Raw genomic sequence first — 20,000 nt, forward strand, 5'->3', positions numbered from 1 at the left:
TGCTCTCCCGCTGTGCGACCTGATTCAGAGACCGTCGTCTTACGGGGGGGAGGGACCGAAAAAAGGATCCCATCAAACACACATACACACACATGCCCTGGCATACTCGTACGTACATTGGCAATCTCATGCTGACAATGAAATTACCAACCAAAAGCAGCAGCAGCAGCAGCAGCAGCAGTAGCAGCCATCTTAGCGAAGGCGCCTCCCTACCCCGCTACCCGTCTAGTGCACTTCGGTGACGCAGGAAACGGAACCGGATTCCGGTTGCTATTTGCGTGACAAAAGGATGAGATACGGCAGCCGGCAGCCGGCGGCCGTGATAGATTTGTGCTCACACTCCATGCTGCCGCACATGTGTTTGTAGCTGGCGCTGGAGCTGGAGCTGGGAGCTGAAGAGCCACACGCCGCCGGGTGGGTGTCCCCTGTCACGAGAAGAAACTTTTCTTCGCACGCCCGAACCGTAACCGAAACCCGGGAATTGCATTTAGCGTTCCGCTTCCGGTGACGGTGACAGGTGGAAGCAGAGAAGATGGGAAGGGAGGGGAAGGGAGGGAGGTTGCCTGTGGTTTGTCTGGAGAAGGAGATTCACATTTTCTTCGAATTACCTCTACTTGCGAGCACACATACACATCGCGCATACAAACGAAGGTAATTTGCTGTGTGTGTGTGTGTGTGTCCGTGAAGGAAAAGTGTGCTTTTTGTGAAGCTTTCTATCCAATGTGTGTGTGTGTGTGTGTGCGTGTATGCTGTTTTTGTGAAACCGCACACGCATTCCTTCCGTCTCTCTGTCTCTCTCCCTGGTATTTATGCGCATCAAACTTGTGCTCGTGTGTATGCACCATGCTGTGCCACCATGCGATGGTGCATTCCATTGTGTTCGGGGTACGATACACTAAGAACCGCTTCTCGAACCATCTCACAATCTACACAAGGCAATATACACCAGATATGCTACAGCAAGTCGACTTCTAGGAATGGTTGGCTGGGTGGTTGAGATTTTCCCCCAAAAAACGATTCTCATCAATGTCACTCCACGAAAGTGTAAGCGAAACTGTCACAACCAGCCTTGGAGCAGTGTTCCAACACCACACTAGTGGTGTTTTGTAGCGGAAAAAGTTGGCAAATTCGTGGAAACGGATCGCTTTGAGCGGCCATTTGATTTGATTTTCCGGCGATTTTTTTTCACCATTCCGTGGAGGATCTGGCCAACTGATGAGTCTTTGAACATGTTCCCCGAAGGACTGTTCGTTTAATTTATTTTGTGTCATTCTTCACAAACCGTTTTCCACGAATGCTAAACCATTCAAGAATATTTGATAAACTTTTTAGATAAATCAAGTCGATATCGACTTCTAAATCTCAGATGATCTAACAATATTGTTTAATGGATATTCTTCCTTCCATCAATCTACTTCAAATTAAAACATGGTACATTTATCAGCAACTAAACAGAAGCAAAATCAAACAACATGGTTCAAATGTAAATCAGATAGTATGTAAAACATTACAATCAATTATACTAGCTGTGTTTCAAGTGATATGGACTTTTAACGGGGATTTTAACAATTTTTCATATGCTATTACATAGTTTATAGATCTTTTGATTCAGTTAGTTAAGAAGCTCACTAGAGTAGAGAAATTCCATTCAACGGAACAAAGACGCAAAACAAATGGTTCAGAATCAACAGAAGTCGAGCAACTCAAACATCATGATGCTACGCGCAACAGTGCTAAGCTAGCAAAACAACACAGACACTGACAACGCACGAAAAAGAGATTATCCTCGATAACAATAGAGTGAAACATGAATCTCTTAGGGAATCTTTATCAAAACACCGTCCGCCAACTTCCACCGTATTTGTATTCCAAACACATATGTTCGCAGCAATGTAACGCAGCTTAGCAACTCGCAACAGCAGCAACAACAACAGCAGCAGAAATCAGTGTACCAGCAAACCATTCTTCTCCCCGCTCCCCATGTATACCGCCGGTTCCCCGCTTGCCCCTTTTTCAACAGAAAAACATTTATCAAATTCTGATATCTTCGCTAACCCCGTTAAGAGTATGTAGCAGTGCGAGAAACCGAGAACCTGCCGCTCCGTTTCGCAGACAAGACAACACACGCAGTCAAATAAAATGTAATAACAGTTCACATTTCAGGCTCCATTCGCCTGCGCTACCATATCCTCCAATATGTTACAATCACGAGCTTGTTACGACCATAGCGACGGCGCAGTCGGCGACGCCACCAAACGCCATACACACACACACACACCCGACACCGTTCCCCACGACACGTCAACCGCGTCGTGTGCTGTTAACTGTTTTCCCTGTTCCATGAAGCGTTCCGGGTTTTTTTTTCATAAATTTTTTATCTAAATCCTTCCAGGAACGCAGAAACCAGAACCGCACACCACGGTATCCCAGCATCACACGTCACCGGCGCGGCGCGGCGCATGACGTGATGAGTGACGGAATGGCACATGACACTCGGCACTTGCGCCACGCGCACGCACGCACCAACCCCCTCTCCCGGTGGGCGGTGGGCATGGAGAATGTTTATCGTTTGCGTTGTAAACTTTTAACATCGAACATTCAGCCTCCCAGCAGCAGCAGCAGCAGCCTCCAGAGTCCAGCCTTCGCGGGCCTCGGGACTCGGGCCTCGGCCTGTGGCAAATGGCGTCATTGCGCGCGCCAGCAATATTCATTGCGAAACTTAATAAACATGCAGCAACGCCCTAAATGGGGACGCGCTGGTGGGCGGGGGGTGAGGGCGACGTAATACATTAGAAACATGCCCATGCCCCCCATTCCCGAGGGGGGGTTTGTGATAGAGATTTCTGGCGAGGAACGCCCTCCCCCCGAAGGCCTAGCCACCGAAGCGAACAAAGCGAAGTAACAACAAAATAACGATGATGCTCTCCAGGCAATAATTGAAAAGTCTTCCGGCGGTGGGTACACATAAAACAAACACAGCGCCGCTGCGTGTTTTTTTTTTTCGGAGCGGTGACTGGCCCCATGGAAACGACGCGAGCACGGGACCCACGGGATGAACACGGTGGTCGCAGCAGCCATGGAACCATTAATTTAAGCGTCACGCCATCGTTACCGTTTAAATCACTCGCCACGAAAATTTAAGCGAACCAACGTTCCCGGTTATTTTTTTTTTTTTGTTTTGTGTGCCTGCTTTGACGCTAAACGACCGAACATCCTGGGAGTGGCGCAGTATTTAACCTGGCCCCTTTCGAGAAGCCCTGGAGCCCAGGTGGTGATGTCAGGAGACGCATCGACCGAGGACGGAATATAGCGAACAAAATTAAAATTATCGATTTTGTGCCCTCGATTTGCAGGTCAGCCAGCTGGCCACACAGCTCACGTGGCACGGGAGGGAACACTGCTCCCCCTCCCCAAAACCCCACAAAAAGCAATCTACTCGCCGGGGCGCTAATGATGCGAAATGTCGCAGAAAGATTTAAAATACCCATTTCCAATCGCCGAGGGAGGGGCTGTAGGTGCAGGTGCAGGTGGGAGGTAATAACTTAGTTTCATGGAGACGGTATCATGGAGCGGCGAAAACCAATTTGGCGCCATCGACCGGTGCCCCCCTCCCGGTCCCCCCCATTCCGCGGTACTTGGCCATCACACACCTTGGTGCCAGTGGCTAACAGGCTTTATTCAGCCGGATAAATAAAGTTCATCTTCCACCACCACCACCGCCTCCTCGTCTTCCTCCTCCGCGCACACGATCATAACGAGCCTCCTCGATCCGCTGATCCGGTGTGCCCAGGACGCAGGAAATTCCAAAACGACCACGACCCATTCCATCACCAACCACCAGGAGGAAGGACATCGCGATGAGGCGGATGTCAAAAGGCGCAAAAATGTCTCTGACAGAGCCTCGGTGCGGTGGCCGCAAAAAAAAACCCTCCCCCCAACGGTTCGCTCACTGTGGAGCACGTATAGCGCAACGTGGTGACGATCTAATTTCGTCTTGATTTTGGGCCATTTTCCACCAAAGTGCCAAGGATGCGAGGATGGAAACGCGTGGCGGAGCGGACTGGCTGGCCTGGCTGGCGTGTCAATTTTCTGTTTATTTATTTCGGTAAATAAGTTACCGGAAGGTGGCCACCACCACCACCACCACCACCACCACCACCACCACCACCACCACCACCACCACCACCACCACCACCACCACCACGGACAGCACACAGGAGCGTCGATCAGTGTGAAGGAGCAATCATCATCACTTCTTCTGTTCGGATCAAACGTCGCTGGTCGCTGGTCGCTGGTGTCGGGTAGTGATGGCCGGACCGACAAACGTACGTACGAGCGCGCACAATACCCTCCAAGGCATCCATCTGGCATGATTTCTTTCGTTTCGTTTTCGCTTTGGCCTAATGTCAAGCAATCAAGCGACCGGCGAACGATCGTCATCCCTTAACAAATCGCTTAAATCCCTGCCAAGGGCACAAACCTAATGTGTCGTCGTCGTCGTCGTCGTTGGAGTGTCCTCGTGGACTCGCCCATTTTTCCTTCTTTGTTTCGTCCATGATCCATATTGTCTCATGGATGACACACACACACACGCACACACAGTCGTCATCTTCGTCGCTGATGACGTTGATGGAATTGGCCCTTCGACATTCTGTCAAGCTGTGTTGTGTTGTTGGCCTGGCCAACTGGCCACGAAGAGGTGCAAGGATGATGGGGGATGATAGGGCGAGTGGACTTACCGTTGTCGAAATCGTGGACGTAGTAACGGTTCCGGTGGGAGATGTTCGTTCCAACGATGTGCCGCTTCGCCCCCAGGAAGAGATTATTATTCCCCAGATGGTCCGAATGGCCGTGTGTGCTCACGACGTAGTCGATGTCGTCCGGATGCAGCTGATGCTCCTGCAGCCCTGCAGTAGTGTGCGCGGCCACAGAGCGTGTACCGGTTCCAGCAGACCACATTTGTCATCCGTTTTCCGGTCGCCAAAAGTGCGCCCCGCCAGAGGTAATGGAGGAATGAAAAATAGAAAAAAAAACACCAGCACATTAGTTAGAGGAAGAGCGGATATACCATTTCGAGCGAACGACCGGGGAATTGGGTTTTACTGGCGAGCAGAAACGTATTTAGACTGTGACCGTTGTCACGGTGGACGATGGGACAAAAACTAACGAAAGCTAATTATCGTTCGTGCACATAAGGCATCGATCCAAATCCTATGTCTGCTATGATTTGACACAATGACGTGCTTGCGGTGCTTGCGATCGAAAAGATGCTTGCTAGATTCACTGGAATTCCATCGAAAATGTGTTTGCTTTTCTTTTTGTATTAGCTACCATATTTGGATATATGGAAAAATGTTAGAATGTCTGTCAATTCATAAATTTACAGTAAATTAAATTTGAGAAAATGAAATTTTGCATTTCCTTTTTCCAAGATGAAAAATATTTTTGAGATTATAATGCTGCTCATTTTTTGAGAGGCCAAAAAGATTAATAAGTTTATCAATTATTAGCAATTAATTGATCGTCCGTTTAAGAGGTTTATCAATCCTCTTTCGTTTCGTTAGATTCACCAGGATTTATACGATTAATATAATAAATTTGCTGCGTTTTGAAATATTTATCATGTACTGTAACTAAACCATTAAACATTTAACAAACGTTTTAAAATCCTCCATGAACACGATATCAGTCAGCAAATCCCTTGGAAAAGTCCGTCAAAACCACGTCCAAACCAACAGCTTGCGTCATGTTATCCGACGATAATTCAACGCCAGAAACAAAACCATGAACTGGCCCTAAACTCGGTGACCCGATCCGGAACCGCCACGGATGCGGAAGTGTTCTATCACTCTCGAGATCCGCAATCCTTGCTCCCTGCCGGTGCGAATTCATCAAAACACACTACCCTCGGTAGCATCGTGCACCAGCAGCCAGTTGAGTCAACCCCAAAATGTGCTCCTCTGCGCAGTCCTGGCTATCGATTTTCCCTTAAACTCTTGCTCCCGACGTCACCGAAAGATGATACAAGATGCTATGGTTCCGATTATAAACATCCCAGTATCACTGCCGGGCGGGCGGACGGACGGGCGGACGGGCGAATCGTCATCGATAGGCGCTCTCCATGGCAGACACCCTCGGAGGGTGGTGTACGGGTTGGGTTGGTTGGTTGGGTGGCTAGGTAAACAACAAAAACACATAAATCCGACAATTGCTCCGTCGTCATCTTGACATTCGCTTTTGGTTCAAAAATCCCGTCCCGTCCCGTCCCGTCCCCGTTCCATCTCCTCACTCGTTGCTTTATCGTCCTCCCGGACCGAACATCACCACCACCACCGCGATATAAGTGCCGACCAAGCATCGTCTCTCACTGTCTCCAGGTGTCACGTTTCATTCCCCCTCCCCCCCCCCCCTCCTCGCCCCTTTCCCATCCCTGCGGCAGGCTCGACGAATTACGAGCTGTCCGTGCTTTTTGCAGGGCTCTGAAGCTCGTGTGAAACATGGTTTCCAACATCAACTTCCCCGCCTTATCGCTTACCGCCACCGCTGAGACGCTATGGTGCTTTTTCGGTCAAATGCCGTTGCCCCAACACCCCACCCCCTCTTCCAGGCAGACCAAAGCGGTGCTTTTGCACCGGTTATTTGCCTGCCCGGACCCCGAGGGTTCGGGTTTATGATAATCAATAGCTAACGTTCACGGTATGAAGCGAAACACGAAAGACCGCAGCGCAACTAACGGCTAAGGAGCGCGCTCTCTCTCTCTCTCTCTCTCTCTCTCTCTCTCTCCCGCTCTCTCTCTCTCTCACTCTCTCTCTCTCTTGATCCCTCTCTCTCTCTCTTTGATGCAGCAAGCACTGCCTCTGCGTCTCGAACGTGTAGTGGAAGGTGAGTGCTTTCGCTAAGGAGTCCGCAATCTCACGGTGAGCATATCGTAGTGCATTAACGGCGACGATTCATCCCTCGATTCGACGAGAATGTGGCGCACATTATGCTACCCTTAACCAGTATCCTTGCAGGTATAGTCGACTTCTCTTTCGCACACACACACACATGTACACGTTAAGGCCAGCTTGATTCATGGAACGGAACTCATTTTCCCGATTCGTATATATACTAAGCGAAGGTTCACGATTCATCCGGAGAGAGGCAGACACTCACGGGCGAATAGCTGCTGCGTCCTTTATCGTAAAAGCGCCAACTAATACACTCATCCAGTATCCTGCCGGTGTGGTTCATGTGGTCCACTTTCATTGTGGAACTCCTGAGTCCAAACTATAAGCTCGGTCCCTACACACAATATACCCCCTCCCTCACGGTAATCCACAAACACACTCAGCTTTAGATTGTCCAAAAATGAAATGACCGATGCGCCCGGGGGGGATGAGCTTTTCGCACATTAAATCCGTGTTCGTCCGGTCAGCTACCTATACCCATATCTCTAGCCAGCTCCTACCAGTACCCTACCAGTGACACCACCAACGCGCCGGCAGGGCTACCGAACTGAATGAAGATATGAAATGAAAAGAAGGAAAGCTTTTGAAAATCCTGATAATCGGACATCAAAAGGGATTAGCCGATGTTAACCGCTCCTCGACAGCAGCAGCCCGTATCTGACTTTGTAATGTCGGGTGGTGAATGTAGGCGAGGAAGCCGTACACTCCCCGTGGGACCATCGGCTGGTAGTGATTCGAGAACTTACAGCAGAAGCTGTGGCGAATGGCGCGGAATTGAAAGCAACCATTCCAAGGCGAATCAACTGAACTAAAGAAGCACATCGTCGGGAGCTGGTCGTCGGGGGCTCACGCTTCAAGGTAGAGAATAGTCGAATTAAAATTATCGATCATCTCTGACGACGTTGGCGATGGAGACGCCCGGGTCCGGTGACACACCGTTGCGTACGCGCGATAGAATTAGCATACTTTGCCAGCCAGGCGCTACTGCTGGCACTGCTGATGTTGTTGCTGATAGCGGTGTAAGGACCGGGGAAAGGCGACCAAGTATACAATCGCCGCACCGCTCTCGAAACGGTTCATTGGACGAACCCGCGTCGCTTATAATCAGCAGTTAAGAAGATTATCTTCCGTTAAACTATCATAAAACAGCATTGCAGATAGAATTCAGCATGATTCCCTTTCCCGAGGTCCCTTTCACCTGACTGACTGACGTGCGTGGTTCACCTCTCATTGCCCCAGTATGGAGTTTTCTTGCGACGAACTTTTCGGTACCGAAACCTGTAACAACAACGCTCGCTCAACACAAAATACATCATCTTTTAAAAAATTCAAAACTCCTATGAATATTCATCAAAAGTGGCATACTGGCACTTTATGGCAATGGTAGCCAAAAGGAGCCCCGGGATTGAGTCACGACGACGGGGCACTATCACGTCCACCTTTGGCATTTACTGGCGGCACAGGAATAACCTCACCTGGCAGGGCCCAGTGTTCGGTGGTGAAACTTTTGCGCACCGGATACAGGCACCGGACGCCGATGAGTCCGATGAGCAGCGAGCTAGGTACCAGCTACTACACTGCTGGTCTGGCGGACGGCACACCAGTCACCGGACCGTACCGTACCCGTAGTCAATGTAACGAAAGTGGGGAAACCATGGAAAAGCCATCGGCATACATATATCCGAATGAAGTTCAAAACCAAGACCCCGGGGTAAGGGAGAAGCCACACCGCCAGTGAAACAGATTAGATGGCCGGATGAACTTTCTCCCTCCCCGAGCCCGTCGGCAAAGCTAGCCGCATCCAGAATATGGCGAGGCGCAAGTAACAAACGTAACGAAACGGGGAGAGAGGAAAGGAAACTTCCTCCAGCACTAAAAACCCCGGAAAAGACGTGGCAGACTGGATTGCCAACCACTTGGTCGGGAGCCCGGTTCTGGCGGAAGTAGAAGTTCACCATCGGTCGCGCAGTGCCCGCGTGGCGCGTATATGCTACTCGGTTAATTGTGGTAACGGGCTTTCCATTCGCGTTTTCGTTTCGCGGTGCTGCCCAGAGAGGGAGCGTCTAGAGGCGTCGAAACTACCGCAAAGTTTAGGCTCGTTTTGGGCTGATTGGCATCATTATGAAGTTTGCGTTTGGCCCCCGGGAACTGGACGTTAAATCGCACGCTCGGGGCTCGGAAACCGCGGGGAAAAAGGGAAGCAATTCGATTTGGAATGGAATTGATAATCGACATTCCCGTGGGACCTTCATCTGCGTGACTGTGTGGAAATCGGTGTATCGGAGTAGTTCAAGCAGTTCATTTGCCTATTCAGTACTCCCGCTGCTCCGGCAAACTTATTTCCCGAGTCCACTGTTTTGAATGCAAATTTGATTTCATTCGAAGCCAAATTTAGTCAATCTGGTTGGCTTTAGTGGAGTGTGGCAGATGAAATTCATGTGGATCATAATGCCAGTATACAGTAGCTGTATAGTCTGCAAGTCAAACATTGGCATTAGACTCACTGTACGAATTTGTGTTTCTACTCAAAATTCTCTGAACTCCGAAATGAAAGTTGCTCCGGAAGACCGACGGGAAAGTGAACTTTTAGAAGACCAATGCTGGGCGGCGATGTTTCGTTATACAACGAATTCATAATCGTCCCAAAAACCGAGCTGACGTAGTTTCCAAGAGCTTCTTCTTATTGCCAATCAATTTCCCGCACAGCTCTCCAGTTCCAGTTCTTAATGACCTGAACTATACCGAACGTTCTGCAAATGACGGAAGTGCTTGGACTGGCATTCAATTTCGTGGAATTCGGTGTTCGATTGGAGACGCTGCGGCCACACAGAGAAACGGAAACCCATTTTCCATCGCTAGACAGCAGGAAAACTGCAAACTAATCTGCCCTTATAAATTACTCAGCAAGAAAACCCGACTCCGGCCAACCAGCCAGCCAGCCAGCAAGGGCCAGCAAGGCACGACTACCAACAAATAATAGATTTTCGGTAGCAAAAGTGGAAAAAATTGTGGCAAAAAGTTTCAAAATTAGTTCCGGCCATTTCGCTTCCTTCCTTCGATTACTTGTCGGTGAAGCTTTCGAACCATTCGAGCTCGAGACCACTTCGAGCTATCGAAACCGCCGACCACCGGCCACCGGCCACCGGCGAAGGCGAAACAAATGAGCTGAGTGGAATTGTTTTTTGAATCATCGAGTTTGTTCGAGTCGACTGCTTCCCAATCGATTCCCGGTTTCGCTGGTTACTTACTTACTTGCTGCTGCTGCGGACCGGATGCTTGCTACCGGACCCAATAAGCCGCTCTATCGGGGTAGGTTTTTTCGGTGGAATTATATTTTATGTCGATCCACCAGGCAGTGACAAGCGGATAAGCCCAAACGAGCCAAAAGAAAAAAAAGAGGCAAAAAACGAAACGCAAACGATGTCCGCTCTCATGCCGGGGGGGGGGGGGGGGGCAGAAAGAGGGTATCGCGAATACAAAAATATCCTTTTTCACTTTCAAACGAGTCCCAACGGAAACTTTGGCCACACCAGCAACGATCGACGACGACGACGACGACGAGGAGGTTGCAGGACAACCAATTCAAATGACCACCCGGCTCCGACCCGAAACCTGGGCGAGAACGAGCGCAAAACGACAAAAGCTTAATCAAAAGTTCAACTACAACTGACTGAAGCAGAAACCTTGGCCTTCCGCCTTCCCGTCGCTGAATATCCAGCCAGCGATACCGACGGGAATCGTCGTAGTATCGTCTAACTCGTCGGCGCGCATTGCGTGCTTTCGCGATGTTTTGCCTCATTCCGGAAATGTTCCGCAAAGCAACGGCAAGCAAACGCCGCGCAAGTTGGCCGCGCTGTTACCCTGGCCCTGGCCCTGAGGCACTGCTTCTTCCGACCCCAATTTTGCCCCGATCCCGAACCCCCCGGAACGGGAAAACCGAGGAATGATTTCTCAACCTTTTCCACGACTCCCTCCACCTCCACGAAGAATTGATCCAAGTTTGTGTGAGGGCGAATTCGAAGGGTTCCGCGCTCGCGCGAACGCTGCAGATTGAGCACCATCGTCCATCGGTTTGATGGGCTCCCGGGAATGTTTTAAAATTGAAAGAAACGATGGCGCACCGACGATGAAGAAAAGGGAAAGAAGAACTTGATGCCGATGATGGTTCCCGGGGTGGGGTGTTCGTGTTATCGCTTCGAAAACTATTCCGCAAACAGGGAAGGCAACTCCGTCCCCCCGCACACAACCTATAAACAGGGCGTACCGAGGGGGGTTAAGATGCGGTTTTGCTGCTACTATTGCTCGAAACCCGAACGTCACGTCCAAACATCGGGATCAAACTTGTTCTTCAACCCGCGGCTGGGCGCTGGTGCTCCTTGGTGTTTGGTGCTTTTAATGCGGTCCCCCTCCCCCCTTCGGACCTCTTCCTCATCTTTATGCGGCATCAACCGTACGGATTCACATTTACGCCATGAATAACCCATCCGGTCGAACAAGGGTCGTGTAAAACGCGATTCTCCTTGGAAGGAAAACGCCAATAATGTGCGTCCCTTTCCACACTGGCGTCAATGGACGTAGTAAATGCGCATTCATGCTCCTGCTCCTGCTAGTTAAGCATACAAATTCCCTGTTTTTTTTTTTGCGGAGGGGCCAAAACGAGGACGAATCGTCTATGATAGCTTCATGTATTGGTGGCGCGGCCATGGTGTAAGATCGTTATCAAAGATTACGCCAAGACGATTTCGAATTCGACAGTGCAGTGAAGGGCCATCCCGGCGGGCGTCCCCATCTTGACTCTTGGAGCATATCCAGTCGAAAGTGAAAAGCGTACGCCACGGGGGGGACAGTTTCTTGCCAAGTGTGTCAAACCATAAGCATCCTCTCACTCTCCTTATCGTCGGAGAGCAATGTTTTCTCGTTAGTTGCGAACCCTTTCTCAAGGGTGTCCTCCATCCCACAAAGTAAGTCCTTTTTCTTGTGCCAATTTAAGGACTTTATCTTCGAATCTCCTAGGGAAGAGGAAGGATGCAGTGAAGGAGAAAATATGGTAAACAAGGAGATACTTACGCTTCAAGAGCAGATCGCCATCCCAAGGAGTCATCGTGTCGACGATGACGTTGCAATCGCGGCCCTTGATCAGGGTACAGGTGCAGTTGGCGAGCATCACTGCTGAGGGTTGCTGCTCCGGTGTGTCCTCGAACCTCGAGTAACCCTCTTTCAGGACGATCACTTCATTCATTGTCGCTACTCGGAGTGATGTCCTTTGGCCTACTATCCTCCCTTCCTCTCTCTTTCTCTCTTTCCAGGTAAATCCGCCGTTCAAGGATCTCGTGTGATGCACCAACTAAAGAAACAGCTCAAGTAGTAACGGTCTTCGAACGAAACTCGGAAACGAAACGCAACGCCAACTGAGCAAGCGAGGGTCCGCAGCGTGGTTCCCTCTCGCAATCGAAGCAACCATCGAGATTCCGGGGGTTTTCGACGTTCCGTGGCACGCGTGCCCGCACCTGATACTTGGCCCCGAAAAATGGCGGCCAAAGCACAGGAAAAGGATTCAGGAAGATGACCCGGCAGAAGCGAGACCGCAGCTTTGGCTGCGAAAGCACCGACCGATGGTGGGACCGGACATTGGCAGACGTAGTACGCGTAGCTTGACCACCCCTTATCTCCCGCCCCCACCCCCCTATCTTATTCTCACACGCCTACATGATGGCCGATGGTCGATTTTCCACCCAAAACACTAAACTCCCCGTGATGACACCCCACTAAGCGAACCGATGACGAGACACTCTCATACACGCACGCACATACAGACACACACACACATCGAACGGCCTACTCGGGATCGCGCGCGCGTGTGTGGCGTTCCAGCTGTTTTGCGATTTTTCATCCGCAGCACCACTTTCGCGGTCACGCTGGTCGAAGAGGTGGTCGAACGAAGAAGGCGATGGTTTTGCACCGTTCGAGTGCCGCGGCTTCACGGGATTTGTGTTTTCCACTTGGCAGAAAGCACACACACACGCACACACACACGCACACACATACGGCACCGCCTCCGCATCACACGAAAAGGACACTAGCATACACACACACACACACGTGGCCACGCGCGTGGCTGCACGTGGCACGCCGAGAAGGGGCTACCATCAATGCGCTGGGCTGCAGATTTGCTTAATGGCCGGTCACGCACATAAACACGCACGATTTATTATGATTTTTTTTGCTCCAAACCAAATCATGCTGCTCCACCTTCCCTTTTTCCGGTCGTTCGCTCTCTCTCCCTCTTTCTCTCTCTTTCACTCGCTCGTTCTATCTCGCTCGTGCACTGCGGCAACACGACTTTTGGGTTTCCTTTCACGCCGTCGCCACCACCGCCTTCTCGGTCGCGTTGTCGTCCAGCCAGTCGTCACAAGGATTCGCGCAATACGGCAACAGCGGATACGGGTTCACCGGATGAAGAGAAAAAAACGGGCTGGTATTTTCCACCGTATGGTCAGAGTGTTGGTTTACTGGCCCCGTGGCGTCGGGGCCCCCTTGGGGGGTGGGGTTTTGCGGGGTGATGATGGTACTACAAGCTACGCGTACTACGCCGCCGAACGGCACCGTCACCGGATTGGTGTTCCGGGAGTCGTCGCTCCGGGTTTCGCTCCTGCCGAGTGATCAACCTTGACTGAACGCGTGCGTTCGGGCCGAATGGAGGAAAATCTGCCAAAAAGCCTGACGGCGACGGTCGCCCGCACGCATCGAGCGCATCGCGAAATTCTCCCACACCCCAGCCCACCCCGGGGGAGGGAGATGGAGGCGCCACCCGCAATCTGCCAGCAGACAATATTTTCCCGCAAGCTCGGAGGCGGTTCGGCTCCGTTTCGGTTCCGAGTCGGTTCCCACGAACACACCGGTGGCCCTACTTACCCTTTCGTGTTCGTGCTACTCCCGCACCGAGAGGGAAGGTGTTTCCGAGTGGGTGGTGCGGGTGGCGGTTGCGCAAAAACTCGTACCGAGCGAGACGGCTTGCGGACACTCCAAAACAACGTCCCACTAGACCGGCGCCCGTACAATCTTGCCAGCAGTATCCCAGTAGCCCGAGAAAATCGTGGATGTTGGATGAAAATCATAAATTTTGTAAAATGTTTGAGAGACGATTTTCCCTCAGTATTCTCGCCAGTTTGGGTAAATATTTATTGAGAGCAAACGAAAAAGAAAGAAGATAAAAAAACCCATTAATACCACTCGCTCTTAAGCGCCCGATAGACGAGCGTGCGATTGTCGCACCGTGATGTCAAAATCCGTAAGCACAAGATAGACGAGCGTGCGATTGTTGCATCGCGTTTTAGACATTGTTGCGCGACAATCGCACGCTCGTGTATCACGGTGCTATACATTTTCTGTTTTGTTAACCAAATTACTAAATAAAATAAGAAATAACAGTATTCATAGATAGTATTCACAACATTAGCATCCTTTATTAATGTTTTGGCTCTTATTTGACTTTTACTTTTTACTTTTAGCCATCCAATTTAGCCACTAAACCGAGTTTTTGTTACTTTTGCCGAAGAAATTATACATTTTGTACGTTTTTATAGGGCTTGAGTTTCCATTTCACGAGGAAGTGGAATTTCCTTCCCAAAAGGTTCGTCGTCCGTTAAACGTCGGTATAATTACACGTAAAATTTGAGTTGATATCAACCCTAGAGTGTGTAATATTCAGAGCAAACCTTCTCCTCCGTCTGCCACCAAAAGGTACCGCTTTAAATGGGCCTTTGGCACGAAACCGCCAGCCGTGATGTACCGTGACGCCGCATGAAACCAACAGATCACACCGGTGAACGGTACGAAATGAAGACCAAAGAACTACCACCGGTACACATGCACCATTGCTCACAAATCAACATTGCTCCTTCCGGAGCTGCTTTCAGGTCAATGCTATTCACATCGCTCTCCGCCAAGGCGCGCTTGAACCATAACACTTAACAACCTGCACTTGAAAGGGCTTTTGCATTCCCAACATGCGATGCTTTCTCTTCACCACCTTGGGTCAGCTAATGCTGGTATAGGTAGGGGCCAAGAACGCGATCGTAACATGTTCCCGCGCGGGCCTGATCGCTCCCACTGATATTCACCCATCATTCGGCACCTTTCGACCGCATTCTCGCTGTGTCGTCGGTTTCCTGCTGTTCTCCAGCTCCCAGCTCTTCTGCCAGCGAGATCACACAAGGCGCGCTCGACATTAATGTCGAATTAATTCTAGCAAGCTCCACTTCCCGGTGGGCCCCAATGGCGCTCAATGCGCAGCCCGTGAACTACCCTCCCCAATCAGTGAATACTTTCCGCGCCATTAAAACCCCGTTAGGCGCCCGACCTGACCCGGGCTGGGTGCGGCTTACCGATTCGCCCAACATTGAAAGACGCCGCGCGACTGCCAGCAACCACAGCATGCGGAGACAAGAGACGGACGTGCGGCCAACACGATCGCGTTCTCGGCATACGATTGCCATTCCATATTACGATTTGCTTTGCTGTGCTACGGTGCATTACGATTGCCCTTCATCCTCTCCTTCACCAGGCGGGATTTAAAGGGAGGAGTACTGGCACTGTTGGGTTCACGGTGGTTTGGGTTCCGCCACCAGAACGGATTCTGAGCGGCAAGAAAACGGCATCGTCATTCTGTGGCCGCTGTTTGAATTCAATTTTCAGAGCCACTCCCCACCCCCTTCCACCACAATGGAAACAGGACATTCCGGAATATCTATTTCGATCCGGAATGGGAATGCATGAAGCACACCGCATACCACCGCATTGTGGTGTTCGCGTTGAAACATGATCATAAAATGCTTGTATGCTGATGTAAGCAACCGGCCAAGACGGAGACGAAAGGAAGTTGGCCACCACCTGAGGCACCGGAACGATAGGAAGACGCAGTTGCGAAGACGGATGCACCTGCAACCGCAGCTTCAAAAACCGAGCGCACACCCCGCGACACACACACACACGTGAAATCGAAAGTGAATCGCATTAATCGCGCCTCGGTGCACATGGTTAAACAGGTTCACGGTGGCCACAGAGTCGGGCAGCACAGAGCAGCAAGAGTCTGGTGCAATCTCCAACCCGGTGGCGGTGGCGGTGAAACGAAAGTTTCGTTTTTCTTTTTTTTTCTTCTTATATACTCCAGAGCCATTATCGATCACCATTCAAAATTGGCGATTTTACAGTTTGATGTAATAGCCGATGCCGATGGGATTAGTAGGCTGCGAAGTGGTCCGTCTTGAGCATCGCACATGGGGTTCGGAGATTCGAACGATAAACAATAACAACTCCGCGTTGTGCTCGCGAACACAACACTCGATCGCTCTCCTTCTCTCCCTCTCTCTCGCTGCCACACACTCTCTTCTTGCATGGTAACCGCTCAAGCACGCGATCGTAAACGCGATCGTAGCACCGCACCGACATCGTGGAGCGCGCTCGCTGCTTTTCTTAGTTTCATTTCGTGTACCAAGGAGAACGGACGCGAACGGTGTTCCCCAGACGAATCGAATCAGAGAACAGCAGTGTGTGACTGTGCGCCGTGGCGTGATTTGGAGGTTGACACAACCAAGGTGTGTGTTCGTGCGCGCGGGCACGTGTGTGTTTAGGGACGTGGAAGTGTTTTGTTAGGGAGGGACACATGGGGCGGGTTACGTGTCATCAGCGACACCATCTCGGAACAGTGTAGTGAAGTGTTGAGATCTTTTTCTCCCCTTCTCGCTCTGTATGCAACACACGACAATTGTCGCTGCGGTCGGTTTATGACGAACATGAGGCGGGACAAGTAAACTCAGATTTACATTGCGTGGGACGCGCCTCGGGTTCGTCGCTTATAGGCATGCGATGAAATCACCTTTTGTAAGAGGCCATCTGGAGGACTGCGGTAGCCCCTGACCATTTTTAGCGACACTGAAGGATTCCTAATGATCACTTCTTCTACCAGGAAGCGTACATACCAACCGAACCATATTATTCCGTGCCATGGACATACACGGAATTGAGGGCGTTGAAGTCTTTCGTTTTTGCTTCGATCGAACGATTGATCGATCGGAATCGAACGGCAAATGGGGTGTAATTTGTCGGTAAATTACCCTGCAACCTTCTGCAGTCTTGGGTGCTGCCGCTGCCTGGTTGCAGTCACTCCACGATGCACGGCGCTAGGTCAGTCGTGATTGGAAAACGAAAGCATAATCGCCGTTCGCCAGGCTGCGACCGGCGCACACAGGAGAAATAGGTCGATCCAAGGCTTTTTGTTCTCCTTTCCATCGCATCGCTCACCTTCTCCTTTCGGCTGCCTGCCTGGCTGCCTGCTTGTGGTACTTTCGTGTCCGCCTTGAATGGAGGCATGATAACGCACGTGCAAACGGTTTTGACCAGAGAACCGGTTTGGCACCATGAGCTGGACCGCTTTACATGTGTTTGACTTACGATCTTTCGGGAGATCTCGGTTGGACTCGCAGCATTTTTTTTCGATTCGACGGGCGATTCTCGATTCCGATTGCATGAATGATTCAGCAGCCATACTGTACCGGGTATTGGGGTACCGGAAGTGCCTCGTTTGGTGTTAGTTAGTGAACGTTTAACACGCCGCGGGCAACCCGTTGGATATTTTATTCCATGCTAATTGCGATCTCCATCGATGCAGAAAGTCGTTACGATCAAGAACCATCGTTATAAAATTGGTTGTAAATCGTTTTATGAACTGCAATAAAGCGTCTGACACTCGTGTTTCGTGGACACGCTTTTTACGAAGCGCAAAAGGAATTCCAGCTATGATCGGGAAGCTACAAGCAACAATCTATTATACAGCTGATCGAGAAGAGCGCACACCAAGCAAGGACACCCTGAAATGCATGAATCACGTGAAGCAACATGAATAGACCTTCACAGATGATTGATGGCCGTATGAAACCGGTCAGCGATGCGATACTGAAGATAGACTGAGGCTGTCTGTACCGGTTGAAACTCTCGAAAAATCAATCCGCGTCTCGTACACGCAACTTTCACTCATTGCGTCAGTCCACGCAGACTACCAGTCGCTGTAGGTTGCTGACTTGTGTGTTGCAGAGTAATAATCGCCAGCCGTGACCATATGCAGTTTAAGTTGAGCTCATCTACGGCTCTAGCTACGAGCTGTTCCGCAAGAAGTCTTTTCATCTCGCAGCATAATCTATGCAAAACACCTGAAACTGAAAATGGTTGCATAAAGCGAACCATGTGTGTTGACCTGCGAATCCTTGACTTGCAGTGTTCGTGACCGGAACATTTGCATACATACACAAGAGTTTCGGTGTGCGAGTGTGTGCGTTGAGTTTGTGACTTTCGAAATCGTGTTAACCCTGAGCTCGAGGTGCGCACACGGACTGGTGCGTCTCTCGAAGTTGTTGAGCTCTCCACGAGCAGAGATAGTTCACTAATTGGACAGACAAGTTCTTTCTTTATTGTAGGCACATACCTGGTGTGCCGTGTTTGGGAATATCGCATCTTGTCCCATCTGCCGATGCGTCTAGGGAGCGTCAGGCCGGTGGGAACCATCGACAGACCACACCATGACGATCGCCACCGGTGTCCCATTAGGTCCGGATGTGCCGCTAATGATCTCATTCATCGGTCTACAACATCTCGCAGCCGTTTCCCAGCACCCCACTCCTGCCAGCAGGGCGGTTACGATCAAATAATTCAATTACCAGCCGATCTTGGAGTGGCGATCGGCGGCAAACCCCGGAGCAAACTCATTTCGCGCGTTAATGGGTTGGCTTGCTTGTTTTTTTGCGTATCATGCCGCGTGGCTTCTTCAACGCCCGCAATGCCTTCAAACGCGGCAACGAGCAGCCGGTTTTAAGCATCGAACACCCGTTGCCGCCGTCGTTTGCTTCACTCGCTCGGTGGTCCTGTTCCTGGGTGGAAATCAGGCTACCTCGGAGCATTTCCACGATCCCTCCTCCGTCTGCACTGTGGAGGATGTCCCCCTTAGAGGCAAAATGTCAACTCATCCGCCAACACCGGCGAACAGAAATATGAAACTGGATAAGATGGAGGGTGCCGATCGCGTTGGAACACCAGTTTGCGATCCAGCAAAACGAAAAAGCAATCAAACGACTTTTTCCTCATGAATCAGCCGGCCTGAAATGCCATTTTATCGAAGATTCAAGGTCCGAATATAGCGTCGCGGATGAGGTATTATAAATGATTTGGTTCGCTCTTCGTGGGTTTTTCGAAGTGGAACGGACAACGCCACTGGGCAAGAGTACGGCGACCAAATCGAGCAGATGACGGTGATCGGCTTCCTACACAAATTTACATTTGCGGACCAGCGCGACGGTTGCGGACACCTTACTTTGAGTTGAACCAATAATAATCTTCGTGGATCTTGTTTGCGGTCCAAAAACAAAACCGGTATCCACACAAAACGTTTACTTTGCCGATTTGCCTTCGACAGAAATTTGCGTCTAGAGTGTGAGCTTTGCATTTAAATGCTTGAGTATTTTAAAAAATGGTCGAACGGGTTCCAGAATAAGAAAGAATTCGTTCTTCGAACCAGAGATCTCACGCTGAACGAACGCTTTCGTTCGCTACCTCATTAGTAACCACGAAACGCGATATTGTTACGGTTATTCCGGTGAATAACTCCTCAAAAAAACGCTCCAGACACAGACATTCCAGTGAAAATGCCGGACAAGGGATCGCTCCGAATTCTTATTCTGCTCACAGAGTTTGTTAGCGAAGTACAACCCCCGCCAGAGAGGGTTCTCGTCCATGCTGGTTGGCTCAGCTGTCAATTAGCTGTCTGTTCCACATTTTATCATTCTTCTTCGGGAGGGGGTAGCACCAGACGACCCACAGCCGAAGGTGTAGCAGCATCATCCTCTTCGTCGTCGTCGCCGTCGTCGTCGTCATCATCAGAGGACGGAAGACGGACGAATCTGAGCCGCTCCAGACGGGACTCCATGAGTCTTACAACTGCTCACAGTCCCGTTATACCATATACTTATACGGCTCCATTGCACCCCTCTGGGCGTCCGACCTTTT

At 50.5% G+C, this 20,000-nt stretch overlaps 2 protein-coding genes across 4 annotated transcripts in view; one reads left to right on the top strand and one right to left on the bottom strand.

The window, feature by feature from the left end:
- Positions 1 to 13,963, bottom strand: part of LOC125948504 (metallo-beta-lactamase domain-containing protein 1) — a 59,166-nt gene extending 45,203 nt beyond the window's left edge. Inside the window, exons 1-3 of the mRNA XM_049674645.1 lie at positions 13,863 to 13,963; positions 12,018 to 12,294; positions 4,740 to 4,907 (exon numbers count right to left, since the gene is read on the bottom strand). Of these exons, the coding sequence (XP_049530602.1) occupies positions 4,740 to 4,907; positions 12,018 to 12,189 (340 nt within the window). The 5' untranslated portion in view covers positions 12,190 to 12,294; positions 13,863 to 13,963. The remainder of the gene's footprint in view (positions 1 to 4,739; positions 4,908 to 12,017; positions 12,295 to 13,862) is intronic.
- Positions 13,964 to 16,436: 2,473 nt separating this feature from the next.
- LOC125952817 (uncharacterized) overlaps positions 16,437 to 20,000 on the top strand; it is a 6,991-nt gene continuing 3,427 nt past the window's right edge. For all 3 annotated transcript variants that reach the window (XR_007468833.1, XR_007468832.1, XM_049682541.1), the window contains exon 1: positions 16,437 to 16,543. The gene's annotated coding sequence lies outside the window, so the exon portion shown is untranslated. The remainder of the gene's footprint in view (positions 16,544 to 20,000) is intronic.

This window comes from Anopheles darlingi, chromosome 2 (genome assembly GCF_943734745.1).
Source record: "Anopheles darlingi chromosome 2, idAnoDarlMG_H_01, whole genome shotgun sequence".
Taxonomy (NCBI): Eukaryota; Metazoa; Arthropoda; class Insecta; order Diptera; family Culicidae; genus Anopheles; species Anopheles darlingi.